The 14407-nt window shown below is 50.2% G+C and overlaps 1 protein-coding gene across 1 annotated transcript in view; it reads left to right on the top strand.

Annotated features, from left to right (window-relative positions):
• The window catches only part of LOC140410894 (uncharacterized), a 40581-nt gene extending 39206 nt beyond the window's left edge, over positions 1-1375 (top strand). Inside the window, exon 4 of the mRNA XM_072499714.1 lies at positions 229-1375. Coding sequence (XP_072355815.1) covers positions 229-394 — 166 coding nt within the window. The 3' untranslated portion in view covers positions 395-1375. The remainder of the gene's footprint in view (positions 1-228) is intronic.
• The last annotated feature ends 13032 nt before the right edge of the window (positions 1376-14407 follow it).

The raw sequence follows: 14407 nt of genomic DNA, 5'->3' as shown, positions 1-14407 counted from the left end.
AATGCTTCACCTCACATTTCTCTGTATTAAACTCTGTCCCTTGTCTGTACTTTTGGCGAGCTTCTCTCTGATGTTACTACAGCTGTGGACTAACTGAATGGTAGGGGCGACTCAATGGGCTGAATGGTCAACTCCTGTTCCTGTTGTCCTGACAACCGACTTGGTTTCCAAACAGGTTTTGTCAGGAATAATAACATTTTAATCTCTCTGTCCTTAATTCTGTTACAGGGCTTTTGACAAGAAAGTTGATGAAGAACAAATTGAAGAACGTGTGATTCAATTCCAGAAGGACTTGGAACAAGACAATCAACCCTTCAATGGGACATTTTTTGTCATTGCTTTTTTTAGTTCACATGGGCTAATGGGACTAGGTTTTGAAAATGCAGGAGAATGAAGGCTTTCTGGAAGGTTCTTTTACCTTTCTAGACATCAAACAGTGAGAAGCGCTTAACTACTTTAAAACTGTTTCGTTTTCCATTGGATTTAACCTGGAAAACTGAGCATAGTTTTTAAAATAAATTTAGAGTACTCAATTCATTTTTTCCAATTAAGGGGCAATTTAGAATGGCCAATCCACCTCACCTGCACATGTTTGGGTTGTGGGAGCGAAACTCAAGCAAACACGGCGAGATTGTACAAACTCCACACGAGAAGTGACCTAGTTCCGGGATCGAACCTAGGATCTCGATGCGGTCAGACAGCAGTGCTAACCACTCTGCCACCGTGCTGCCCTTTAGTTTTAATCTCCTTACCTCAACAAGGATATATTTACCTTTGAGGGAACGCAATGTCTGTTCATCGGACAGATTACGTATATGTATATATTGGGATTTTTCCAATAATTCCACCAATGTCCCATCTTCAAATCCCTGTGATCCTGTTTATAAATATTGCCCTCTACTGGTAGTTTGTAATTTTGACTCCCACACACACTGCAGCATTTATTCTAGTTCAAAAATATTCAGCCACATTAATATCAACAGTGAACATTTCTTCTTCATTTACACACACTTTTCCCATTGATTGTTTAGCTCAATGATTCTGAACAAAGTTTTTTTCTAGATTACACAGAATTTACAGATTACTTAGAATTTACAGTGTAGAAGGAGGCCATTCGGCCCATCAAGTCTGCACCAGCTCTTGGAAAGAGCACCCTACCCAAGTCCACACCTCCACTCTATCCCCATAACCCAGTAACCCCACCCAGCACTAAGGGAAATTTTGGACACTAAGGGCAATTTAGCATGGGCAATCCACCTAACCTGCACATCTTTTGGACTGTGGGAGGAAACCGGAGGAAACCCACGCTCAACAGGAGAGGACATGCAGACTCCGCACAGACAGTGACCCAGCGGGGAATCGAACCTGGGACCCTGGAGCTGTGAAGCAATTGTGCTAACCACCATGCTACCTAGATGTCCAGTTCAGTTTGTCTCCACATTGTCCTGTATCAGACAGATCTTGCTTCTCACCAGGGGCTGGACCTTTTTGTCTTTCCCAAAATTAGATAAAAAGAGAGACTCTTCAAGTCCGCTCCACCATTCAGTAAGATCATGGTTGATCTTCGACCTTAACTTCACTTTCCCACTCTGTCCCTCGAGTATGTAATCTACCTAATAAACAGGTAATGCAGTCCCGCTAAAGTCAGCTCATCCATCCTTAACTAAGGAGACCAAACATCACTACATCGTGGGGGCGAAATTCTCCCCCAACGGCGCGATGTCCGCCATATTCTCCCCCAACAGCGCCCAAAACGGCGCCAATCAGACGGGCATTGTGCCACCCCAAAGGTGCGGAATGCTCCGCATCTTTGGGGGCCGAGCCCCAACATTGAGGGGCTAGGCCGGCGCCGGAGGGATTTCCGCCCCGCCAGCTGGCGGAAACGGCGTTTGTTGCCCCGCCAGCTGACGCGGAAATGACATTCGGGGCGGCGCATGCGCGGGAGCGTCAGCGGCCGCTGACAGTTTCCCGCGCATGCGCAGTGGGGAGAGTCTCTTCCGCCTCCGCCATGGTGGAGGCCGTTGTGGAGGTGGAAGGGAAAGAGTGCCCCCACGGCACAGGCCCGCCCGCGGATCGGTGGGCCCCAGTCACGGGCCAGGCCACCGTGGGGTCACCCCCCAGGGTCAGATCGCCCCGCGCCCCCCCCCAGGACCCCGGAGCCCACCTGCGCCGCCTTGTCCCGCTGGTAAATAGCAACTCTAATTTACGCCGGCGGGACAGGCAATTTCTCGGCGGGCCTTCGGCCCACCCGGGCCGGAGAATCGAGCGGGGGGGCCCGCCAACCGGCGCGGCCCGATTCCCGCCTCTGCCCAATCTCCAGTACCGGAGACTTCGGCAACCGGAGGGGGCGGGATTCACGGCGGGCGCCCCATATTCTACCTCTAATATTCTTAACCACTCACTTAACCAACTAAATATGGAGAAAACACATGATCGTCCACCCACACATTAACCATCCATGTGACTCCAGCCCTGACATATTTGAATGTCCTGGAGTCCCGGCTGCTCTTTTTCCTTTAATATTGTTTGTAATGAGGTTTCCCTTCAATATCTCAAATTCATTGCTGAACATGTCTCCACACTGCACATATGCAGGGCAAAACTCAATTGTACAGGGTGGTGGGCCCTCTATTGGGTAACGGGGATTAATCACGGCAGTAATTTGCTTTTTCTGTAATCTTGCTTTAACTGAATTGTGTACAGACTGAGATGGTCCGAGTGACAGATAGCGGGCAGGATTCTCGCCTATCCGGCGGGGCGGGCGTACCGGCGCCGAGGAGTGGCGTAAACCACTCCGGCGTTGGGCCGCCCAGAAGGTGCGGAATCCTCCGCACCTTCAGGGACTAGGCCGGCACTGAAAGGCTTGGCACCGCGCCGACCGGAGCTGAAGGACCTCCGCTGGCCGGCGCGAGTTGGCGCATGCACGGGAGCATCCCGCCCATAGTTCTGGAATTTTCTATCTTTACACAGTGATGGAACATGTTCATATTCATCCATCATACTGACCAGAATGTTTAAAGTTGATCAGAAAAGGGTTAAATTAAATTGGGATTTGTTACAGGGCACAGAGTATCGAAGCTGTTAAATGTGAAATCATGAGGTGTTCAGATGTGTTATTTTTCCTGGGCTCTCTCACTCGGAGTTAGTTCAAGATGGAAGAGTTAGTCCATCATCTGGAAGAATTTCCTTCAATGTTTGAATAGTCCTGTCTCCTGTGCTCTGAATAGACACTACACTGTAGGAAGAACACGACATTCATTGGAGAAACCTGCTGTAAGGTTTTCGGGCAATTCGGCCTTTTTGGAACTGCCCAAGAATAAAAACTCAGAGACTGTAAACTGACTTTTCAGCCAAGAGAACGGAACCAGTTTTCCCAGCAGGCCTGGTCCGCTGAGCTGAGTAGGGAACATAAGTATTTACAAACCCCCCCCTAGGAGCTACAAGGAAGAAGGAGCCAGACAACGAGATAAGATCAAAACACAGACCAAGGGGCACGGGAATACACAGGGGGCCTGCCTGCAAGCAGGACAATGGGATGGTCATAGCCCCATGCAGATGTAAATGACCTGGCCTCCACCAGAGCAGAATCCAATCAACACCCCATCAACATAGCAGCTATCTCCGGAGCAGATGGAAGTCTTTGAAAATCTTCAAGGTAGCTCAACCTCGTTATCTCAAAAAACAGACTGGAGGCGGACCTAGGGGAGGTACTCCCATCTCGACAGGTCTGACCGGCTCAAAGGGGGCGGGACCAGCGGGAACTTTAAATCTTACCTTTTTCAATGCAAAAGGGGCTGGCCGATCACAGGACAAAGCCAGGTAAAACAATATAAAAGGGGCTGTGTTTTCGATTGGGGGTCTCTTCGTTCGTGGCTCGACCTCTGCACCCCTGACTTGACCTCTGCAGCCTGTGACCGTAAGTACTCCGCAGCAGCTTGCGAAACTCCCTTGACTTTAATAGTGGTTGAGGCTTTGGGGAAGGGAACTTGTTTTGTGCCTTGTGATATTGCTAAAAGCTGTGTAAGCATAAGAATTTTCGTCGTGTCCGCTATATTACTTTGAATAGACATAGTGTATATTAGAGCATAAGATTGTATTGTGTTTCTTCTGTTGATGATTTTGACCTGGGTTTTACAATAAACCTTGATTTGATGACAATTGGAGTCGTTTAAATTCTTCAATCTTTCACCAGCGACCTCTGACCAAGTCATTGTTAAAATACTCCTCACCTTAATTCCGGGTTCAGGAATCGAGGGTCATCTTGAGCGATTCACTCAGGACAGACTGCTGGTTAGGGAATAAACAGCAGTGTCCTATTCTCTCTCTTGGGAAAGCTACTCTAGTGGAGTAGGAACCGGGTGGCTGTTGCACCACCGGCAAGAGAGAGAATCACCTGGGTATTGGTAGGGGTCTGGAGATCTGTGTGATATAAGTCTCAGGCTGTCGGTTAGGAATAAACGGCAGGCTTGAATCAGTGCTCTCTTCAGTGGAAGTGTCCCAGTGCGACATCCCCTGGCCTCTGAAGTTTCAGTGCCAGCTGGAGAGAGACACACACAGATATTCAAACCCCAGATATCGGCCCAGTAGTGGAGTAGCGGAGATGGCACCCTCTACAATGGCGACCGCGGCAGGAGCCCGGTGGTTTGGAGTATGTGACTTGGCAGAGGGGGTGAGGGAACGAAGCAAAATGGAGGAGAGAATATCCTCATATTTGTGGCAAAAGGTCAACCTCACCAAACCTTGGGTCTCAGAATTGATCAATGCGGAGCAACCGGTAATGGCAGCGGCTGCATGGACAGAAAGCAAGGCGCACAAAAGGCACTTAGAGAAGGCAGTTTGGCTGGTTTGCCTGTCTCAGCAGGTGGTCAACGCAGAGCAAAGGATCGAAGAGTTAGAGCAGGAGGCTAGCGCAGCGGAACGACTGCGGGGGGAAGTGGCAGAAATGAAACAGGAAAGCGAGTCTAACAGATGTGAGAAGGACTATCTCCACTGCCAGATAGTGGAGGGTAAAGAAAAGGAACGGAGGCTCCAGGGACTCTATGCTCGGAGTACAGAGCAGTGTAGGAAGCTGGAGGGGAAGTTCCGGGACATCCAGGCAGCATACCGAGTGGCTCGCGAGGAAGTAGGGGACTGTGCCCATGGGCCGTGCCAGGCACGAATAACGGAGTTGGAGGAGGCCTTGTCCAGGTTCAGGGGACAGATACACCTGGTAGGTCCAGGGGGGTTCCCTAGGGGCAAGATGCTCCTCGCAGCGGATGATTCCCCAAAGGCCAAGGGGAATAGACCGCCTCCTGAGGCACCGGGATTGTGTCCGGGCCAGCAGGGGGGGATCGGACTGCACGTTCAGGGGCAAGTCCAAGGGGGGTCGGCAGGGTACCCCCAGCTGGCGGCGTGTCCGCCTGGTTTCGTATGTGGGTCCCCATGGGATGGGGACAGACCGCTGCCTGGGATGCCGGTGATGGGGCCGGGTCAGCAGGTAGGGTTTGGACCGCCCGGTCAGGGGCAGGTCCAAGGGGGGCCAGTGGTGTATCCCCAGATAGCGGCGTCTCCTATATGGGTAGTTAGCCCGGGGACAGGGGGGCTACCCAACGAGGCAGGAGAGCTGGACAGTGGGGAGGAGGAGCAGGAACCCCAGGTAGGGCAGATGTGCCCTGTCAGGCAAAGAAGGTATGGTCCCCCGGCGGGGATGGCAAACAGGGGACCGGTTGAGGGCGACATTATCGTTCCTCATGGGGCATCCGCGCTCAGGGGGATGGTGGCCCACGTTCCCAGACTAACTCTAAAGGGGGATCCGTCGCTGCATTTTATGGAGGTGGAACAGGCAGCCAACATCAATGACTGCGACGAAGGGGAGCAAATAAAGATGCTCCTGATAACCCTAGATGCCCAGCTATGCAGGACAGTGACCTCTGGGAATGGGGGAAGACCTGACACCTGGGCGGCAGCACAGACTGCTGTTCTGGAGGCAATGGGCTTGAATCTGGGGAGCCCTTTCATGAGGGTGGGGGAAACCAAGCAGCAACCAGGGGAATCTCCCACTATGTTCGCAGACAGGCTGTGGACTGTCTATGTGGAGGCGTGTGGGGCTCCCGCGGATAGGCAGAATTTAGATGAGAGAACAGCCCACTGGCTGAAGACCCTCGTAGCTAACTGTCTCCCTCACATTAGGGCAAAGGCCGAACACTGGTTCGACCCGCAGAGTCCGGACCTTAATGAGGCAGAGGTCCTTAGGAAACTCACCCTTGCATATCGTAATGGGGAGAGGGGTGAGGACAAGCCCCTTAAGGGTAGGGTGCATGAAATCGCGCCAGCAGCCCCTAAGAGAGAGTGGAAGCATGAGGGCACCCGGACCTCCGACGAGAAACCGGTATGCTACGGGTGTGGGAAGGCCGGACATTTCAAGAGGGAATGTAAAAACCCTAGCAAGCAGGAGAGGGCTCCCGCAGTAGAGAGTCAGACCCCGGCGGTAGGAGCAGCTGCCCCGGGAACCATCGAGATAAGTAAAATTTTAGCCCTTTTGCAAGGCTCAGGACAGGGGGCAATGGCAACGGGCCAGGGCCTGCCCGCACCCACACCACAAGAACCCGTATGACTACCCAGGGAGCAGCCTCAGGAAAAAGGGAGCGCAGGGGTAGTTCTAGCCCCAGACCCTGGTCCGGTCCAGGTGCAGGGTCCCATTCTGGAGGCTGCCTCAGGGGCTATTTGCAGTTTAAATCCCTTAAGGTGGGACCCATGCGAACGCCACATCAGTCAATTTAAATTGTTCCACCCCATAAGGACAAAAAAGAGCAAGGTGGGGGGAAGACGGGGGGTGGTAGTGGAGAAACCCCCCGTAGAATTAACGACGGTGGGGGAGGTCCCTGACTCCACGGTCACACAACCGGTGACAAGGTGCTGTCCCGAAGGGGCAGTCCCAAAGAGACCGACAGTGCTGCAAGCACCCAGCCCAGGGACAGGAACGATTCCCAAGCCCTTACCTGTGGGTCAGGTGGCCTGCCTTAGTATAGAGGCTAAGGAGGCGGAGGAAGTGGAGGTATCACCTTGGGTTTGGGAACCAGTCAGGGGACGAAGGAGCAATCGGGTCTCCAAGCCCCCGGTAAGATGGTCCCCATCACACCTCCCTGTCACCCGGTCCCGCAGTAAGGGGGCCCGAGTAGAAGGGAGCGATGAGGGATCACCGAACCCTGTTGGGAAAGGAGAGGCAAGGGGCAGCCCGAACCCCCGGGAGGGGACGGTCTGGCCCGAGCCGTTGGACCAAACAGGTGAACTGCCCCAGTTTAGCGGGGCACAGTTTTAATTTGGCCACCCGGAGACGGGTGGCATTGTATATAGCATTCCCCCCCTGTTAGTTCTAATTAGTGTGTAGTTGTGTGTGAAGTATTTAGGATCGTGGGAACACAGAAGCGCCTGGTGCAATGGTAAAATGATGAAGCACCAGGCACTAGGACCCTGGGGAGCCGGGCTGTAAACACAGAATCACAGACAGGCTGCGGCAACTTCAAAGCGGGAGCTGCTGCTGCCGCTGGATAGAACCCATGCACTTTAAGGTAGGTAGGGCTGTAGAGGCAAGGATGTGTTTTGTCTGTTTTACAGATGGGGCACCCGACGATGTGGAGCTTGCTGATGATCTTGGCGATGGTGGGACCGGGAGAACTCCGCAGAGGCGAGACAGAAGAGTCCTTCGGCTGACCGGGTTAGGGTGACTGAGGGCAGGCGGGTGTGTTCAACCTGTGAGGGGGACCTTCCTTTGGGGAGACGGTGGTGGCCCAGGAAGCTGAGGCTGGACATGAGGGATCGGTCCTCGGACTGGGAACGGACTGGACAACACCTACCGGACCATCACGGGGTCACCGGGTAGGATCACCGTTTGCTGGGATAAGTGGTGGGCTTCTGACCAGGGCATTTATTTGTGTTCATGGGGATCTACCAAGGCATGTCCACAAGGGGCATTAATCACTTTTGTAAGGTGGTGGCAGAACCCAGGGAACGGGATGAATTGACCGCACTGGGGAGGGATGTGTAACGCCCAGGGAAGGGATGACTGTAGAAGCTACCGAACTGCTGGTTCAGGTAAAGCGACCCCTGCCCACAGCCCCACCGATCGACCCTCACAACTGTCCGATCACCACCAGGGGGGGGCCTGAGAATGGTTTAGTGTTTGCCCCCACAAAGGAAATGTTGTACAGGGGGTACATTATGCTGTCGCCTCAGTTGGACTAAACCTCTCAGCTGCAGGTATCGACGATGGAGGATAAATGAAGAGCCTTCAACGGGAAGAAACGAAGTGCAGCCAAGAAAGGAGGATCCTTGGTGAAATAAAGAGATGCAATTGTAAATAGTTGTATGGATTCGCGGGTTTCAGTTACTTGATTGTGATATATGTACAGGGACCCTTACGTTTGGGGTTCCGGTGAAATGTGTACTTGATTGTGATATATGTACAGGGACCCTTACGTTTGGGGTTCCGGTGAAATGTGTATATGTTACTGTGTGTTTAAATTAGATATGGTCTTGTCTTTCCCTTTCATTGAAACCAGGGGTAGCCTAGATTAAGGGAACTGTCTTGGGAATTGTAATTTCGCATGTTGTTGGGGGGGGCCTACGGTCCACACAAGAGGAAATGATTGCCCTTCACCTGTGTCGTTACGGTCCAAGCAGGTAGGGACGTATCGAAGGGGCATCTGTAAGGTTTTCGGGCAATTCGGCCTTTTTGGAACTGCCCAAGAATAAAAACTCAGAGACTGTAAACTGACTTTTCAGCCAAGAGAACGGAACCAGTTTTCCCAGCAGGCCTGGTCCGCTGAGCTGAGTAGGGAACATAAGTATTTACAAACCCCCCCCTAGGAGCTACAAGGAAGAAGGAGCCAGACAACGAGATAAGATCAAAACACAGACCAAGGGGCACGGGAATACACAGGGGGCCTGCCTGCAAGCAGGACAATGGGATGGTCATAGCCCCATGCAGATGTAAATGACCTGGCCTCCACCAGAGCAGAATCCAATCAACACCCCATCAACATAGCAGCTATCTCCGGAGCAGATGGAAGTCTTTGAAAATCTTCAAGGGAGCTCAACCTCGTTATCTCAAAAAAAACAGACTGGAGGCGGACCTAGGGGAGGTACTCCCATCTCGACAGGTCTGACCGGCTCAAAGGGGGCGGGACCAGCGGGAACTTTAAATCTTACCTTTTTCAATGCAAAAGGGGCTGGCCGATCACAGGACAAAGCCAGGTAAAACAATATAAAAGGGGCTGTGTTTTCGATTGGGGGTCTCTTCGTTCGTGGCTCGACCTCTGCACCCCTGACTTGACCTCTGCAGCCTGTGACCGTAAGTACTCCGCAGCAGCTTGCGAAACTCCCTTGACTTTAATAGTGGTTGAGGCTTTGGGGAAGGGAACTTGTTTTGTGCCTTGTGATATTGCTAAAAGCTGTGTAAGCATAAGAATTTTCGTCGTGTCCGCTATATTACTTTGAATAGACATAGTGTATATTAGAGCATAAGATTGTATTGTGTTTCTTCTGTTGATGATTTTGACCTGGGTTTTACAATAAACCTTGATTTGATGACAATTGGAGTCGTTTAAATTCTTCAATCTTTCACCAGCGACCTCTGACCAAGTCATTGTTAAAATACTCCTCACCTTAATTCCGGGTTCAGGAATCGAGGGTCATCTTGAGCGATTCACTCAGGACAGACTGCTGGTTAGGGAATAAACAGCAGTGTCCTATTCTCTCTCTTGGGAAAGCTACTCTAGTGGAGTAGGAACCGGGTGGCTGTTGCACCACCGGCAAGAGAGAGAATCACCTGGGTATTGGTAGGGGTCTGGAGATCTGTGTGATATAAGTCTCAGGCTGTCGGTTAGGAATAAACGGCAGGCTTGAATCAGTGCTCTCTTCAGTGGAAGTGTCCCAGTGCGACATCCCCTGGCCTCTGAAGTTTCAGTGCCAGCTGGAGAGAGACACACACAGATATTCAAACCCCAGATATCGGCCCAGTAGTGGAGTAGCGGAGATGGCACCCTCTACACTGCGAATGGGGACTCCCTGTATGGGGAGTAAAGTATTCCCTTTTCCTGTCATTCCTGATAACCAAACACTGGACATTGTGGTGGGGATGATTAAAAGGATTGTTTCTCAATCCAGTTTGGTCTGACTCAGACCAGACCAGGTTCAGGAAACAGGTGGGCCCAGGTCAGGAAAGTGAAGTGGGAGTTTTGTGACTCAGACGTGAAGCAGTTTAAAACTGGTCCTTAAACCGGAGAAAGAATCCCAATCTAAAATTAGAATCCAGAGACTGAAGGTGGAATAAAGCTTCAATTCAGATCTCCTCAAACCCACACTTTGAGCTGACATTGGGAATATCGACAGACAGAATCTGTAATTGATAAAATGATCGATTCAGATCTGACTCTTGTTTACAGGTGACCCATTCACAGGTTTCTCTTCTGGAGTAAATAAACCATCGTCTTCTAGTCTTTGTTTGTCTTTTGTTTTTCAAACTGCTGGGAATGGATTCTCACTGTGAAATAAAGAGGGTGATGCATTTACACATTTGGTCTCGTGTTAGATTCTTCCTCAGAAATAAATCTGGGTCAATGATCACATCACTAGTTTCATATTAGATAAACTCTCCACATTTCAGTGAAATGATTCTGTTAAAATATTGAGGTGTAAAATTAAAGAATGAGAAAGAATGAAGAGATGGAGGGTAATTTATTGAGAGATGCAACACTTGGCGAGTGAGCTCCATATTGGTCAGGTGACAGCTCACATCCCCATGCAGCCTGACACTTCAATCTGTCAAACTCCACTCTGAACAGTCTTTCTAACTCTGTCAATGGGATATCACTGGATAGGTAGAGCCCAACACTCAACAATTCATGGATCAGTCTTCGACCTGGTGTTGGGATTTTCTTCCCTGTTTGGAAAATCTCACCAATCAGGGTGGGTAGGGGAGGAATTTGGGTTGGGATTTAGTGCATAGAATGCCTACAGAGAAACATACATAGACACAGGAGGAGGACCTAATAATAATGATCTTTATTAGTGTCACATGTAAGCTTACATTCACACTTCAATGACGTGACTGTGAAAATCCCATAGTCGCCACACACTGATGCCTGTTTGGGTACACTGAGGGAGAATTCAGAATGTCCAATTCTCCTAACATCTTTCGGGACTCATGGGCAGAAACCGGAGCACCCGAAGGAAACCCACGCAGGCACGGGGAGCACCTGCAGACTCTGCACAGACAGTGACCCAAGCCAGGAATCAGACCTGTGCACCTGGCGCTGTAAAGCAACAGTGCTCTACCTTGATGCCCGATTCTGCCCTTTGAGCATGCTCCACCAATCATTTTGATCATGATTGATCATCAAGTTCAACTTTGAGCATGCTCTGCCAATCATTTTGATCATGGCTGATCATCAAGTTCAATACCCTGCTCTTGCCTTCCCCCCATATCCCTTTAGCCCCAAGAGCTATATCCAATTGCTTCTTGAAACAAAAATTCTAAAATTTAGAGTACCCAATTATTTACTGGGTTATGGTGATAGGCTTAAGTAGGGTGATCTTTCCACAGGACTCGATGGGCCGAACGGCCTCCTTCTGCACTGTAAATTCTATGATTCTATCTAACCTCTCTTCATAACTTAAATGTTGTATCCCAGACAACGTCCTGGTGAATCATTTCTGTCGCCACTCCAGTGCAATCACATCCTTCGTAAAATGTGGCGACCAGAATTACACAGTACTCCAGCGATGGCCTCACTAAAGCTCTAAACAACTCCAAAATGACCTCCCTGCGTTTGTAATCTATGCCTCGATTGATAAAGGCACGTGCCCCAAATGCCTATTTCACCACCCTATTAATCTGCCCTTCTGCCTTCAAAGATCTATCGACAAAGATGCCAAGTTTCTGTTGTTCCTCGGAACGTCCCAGTGTCAGGCCATTCATTTAATATTTCCTTGTCACATTACTCCTCCCAAAGTGTCTCACCTCACACTTTTCAGAGTTATATTCCATCTGCCACTTTTCTGAGCATTTGACCATCCTGACTATATCTTCCTGCAACCCAGGACACTCAACCTCACTGATAACCACCCAGCTAATCTTTGTGTCATCCCCACCTTTACTGATCCTACCCCCCAAATAATCATCTATGTTGTTTATATAAATGACAAACAATGGGGGACCCAGCACAAATCCCTGTGGAATGCCTCTGTACACTTCCAGTCACTAAAGCAGCCATCTGTCATCACCCTCTGTGTCCTACAGCTACACCAATTTTGAATAAAGCTTATCAAGTTACCCTGTATATCTTTTTCATAAGTCGCCCATGTCAGACCTGATGGCTGAGCTATATTGAACTGACGAGAATGTATCAGAGAGGCAGGAAAGTCCAAAGATGTTCAGGTTAGGTGGATTGGCCATGCTAAATTGTCCCTTAGTGTCCAAAGATGTGCAGGTTGGATCAAGTTACGATGATAGGGCCGCAGAGTGGGCCTACGTATGATGCTCATTCAGAGGGCTGGTGCAGTCATGATGTGCCGAATGCTTCATTCTGCACTGTAGGAACTCTATAGTTCTGGTATTGGGAAATGAGCCCGGCCAGGTGGTAGAATTTTCAGTAGGGGAGCATTTTGGGAACAGTGACCACAATTCAGTAAGTTTTAAAGTGCTGGTGGACAAGGATAAGAGTGGTCCTGGATGAATGTGCTAAATTGGGGGAAGGCTAATGATAACAATATTAGTCGGGAACTGAAGAACTTAGATTGGGGGCGGATGTTTGAGGGTAAATCAACATCTGACATGTGGGAGGCTTTCAAATGTCAGTTGAAAGGAATTCAGGACCGGCATGTTCCTATGAGGAAGATGGATAAATATGGTAAATTTCGGGAACCTTGGATAACAACAGATATTTTAGGCCTCGTCAAAAAGAAAATGGAGGCATTTGTCAGGGTTAGGAGGCTGGGAACAAATTAATCCTGTGTGGAATATAAGAAAAGTAGGAAGGAACTTAAGCAAGGAGTCAGGAGGGCTAAAAGGGGTCACGAAAAGTAATTGGCAAATAGGGACAAGGAAAATCCCGAGGCTTTTTACACATACATAAAAAGCAAGAGAGTAGCCAGGGAAAGGGTTGGCCCACTGAAGGACAGGGGAGGGAATCTATGTGTGGAGCCAGAGGAAATGGGCGAGGTACTAAATGAATACGTTGCATCAGTATTCACCAAAGAGAATGAATTGGTTCTCCAGCTCCTCAGAAACCGCGTTAGGGAACTGGAGCTGGTGCTGGATGAACTTCGGATCATTCGGTAGGCAGAGGTGGTCATAGAGAGAGGTTCAGGGATGTAGTTACTCCGAAGAATAAAGATAGATGGGTGACGGTGAGAGGGGCTGGGAGGAAGCAGTCAGTACAGGAATCCCCTGTGGTCGTTCCCCTAGTAACAAGTATACCGCTTTGGATACTGTTGGGGGGGGGGGGGGGACTTACCAGGGGTAAGCCGTGGGGTACAGGTCTCTGGCACAGAGTCTGTCCCTGTTGCTCAGAAGGGAAGGGGGGAGAGGAGTAGAGCATTAGTCATTGGAGACTCCATAGTTAGGGGGATAGATAGGAGATTCTGTGGGAACGAGAGAGACTCGCGGTTGGTGTGTTGCCTCCCAGGTGCCAGGGTGCGTGATGTCTCGGATCGTGTTTTCGGGATCCTTAAGGGGGAGGGGGAGCAGTCCCAAGTCGTGGTTCACATAGGTACCAACGACATAGGTAGGAAAAGGGATAGGGATGTAAGGCAGGAATTCAGGGAGCTAGGGTGGAAACTTAGATCTAGGACAAACAGAGTTATTATCTCTGGGTTGTTACTTGTGCCACGTGATAGCGAGACGAGGAATAGGGAGAGAGAGGAGTATAACACGTGGCTACAGGGATGGTGCAGGAGGGAGGGTTTCAGATTTCTGGATAATTGGGGCTCATTCTGGGGTTGGTGGGTCCTCTACAAATGGGATGGTCTACACCTCCAATGCGTCTTACGGCGAATCCATGAGCATGGCCTTCACCTCAACAGGGCCAAATGCTCCTTTGGTCAAACAGAACTTAAATTCCTCGGAGACCACATTTCACAGTTTGGCGTGCAGCCGGATGCTGTCAAGGTATCTGCCATTAAGGTCATGAAGACACCGGAGGACAAGAAGGCGGTCCTCCGCTTCCTGGGCATGGTCAATTTCCTGGGGAAATTCATCCCTAACCTCGCCTCACACACCACGGCTCTCAGGAACCTGGTTAAGAAGACGACCGAGTTCCAATGGCTCCCCGCCCACGAACAAGAATAGCGGGAACTCAGGGCGAAGCTGACCAAGGCCCCGGTGTTGACATTTTTCAATCCGGCCAAAGAAACAAAGATCTCCACGGAT

This window comes from Scyliorhinus torazame, chromosome 1 (assembly GCF_047496885.1).
Source record: "Scyliorhinus torazame isolate Kashiwa2021f chromosome 1, sScyTor2.1, whole genome shotgun sequence".
Taxonomy (NCBI): Eukaryota; Metazoa; Chordata; class Chondrichthyes; order Carcharhiniformes; family Scyliorhinidae; genus Scyliorhinus; species Scyliorhinus torazame.
This window is presented reverse-complemented; position numbering and strand designations above follow the sequence as displayed.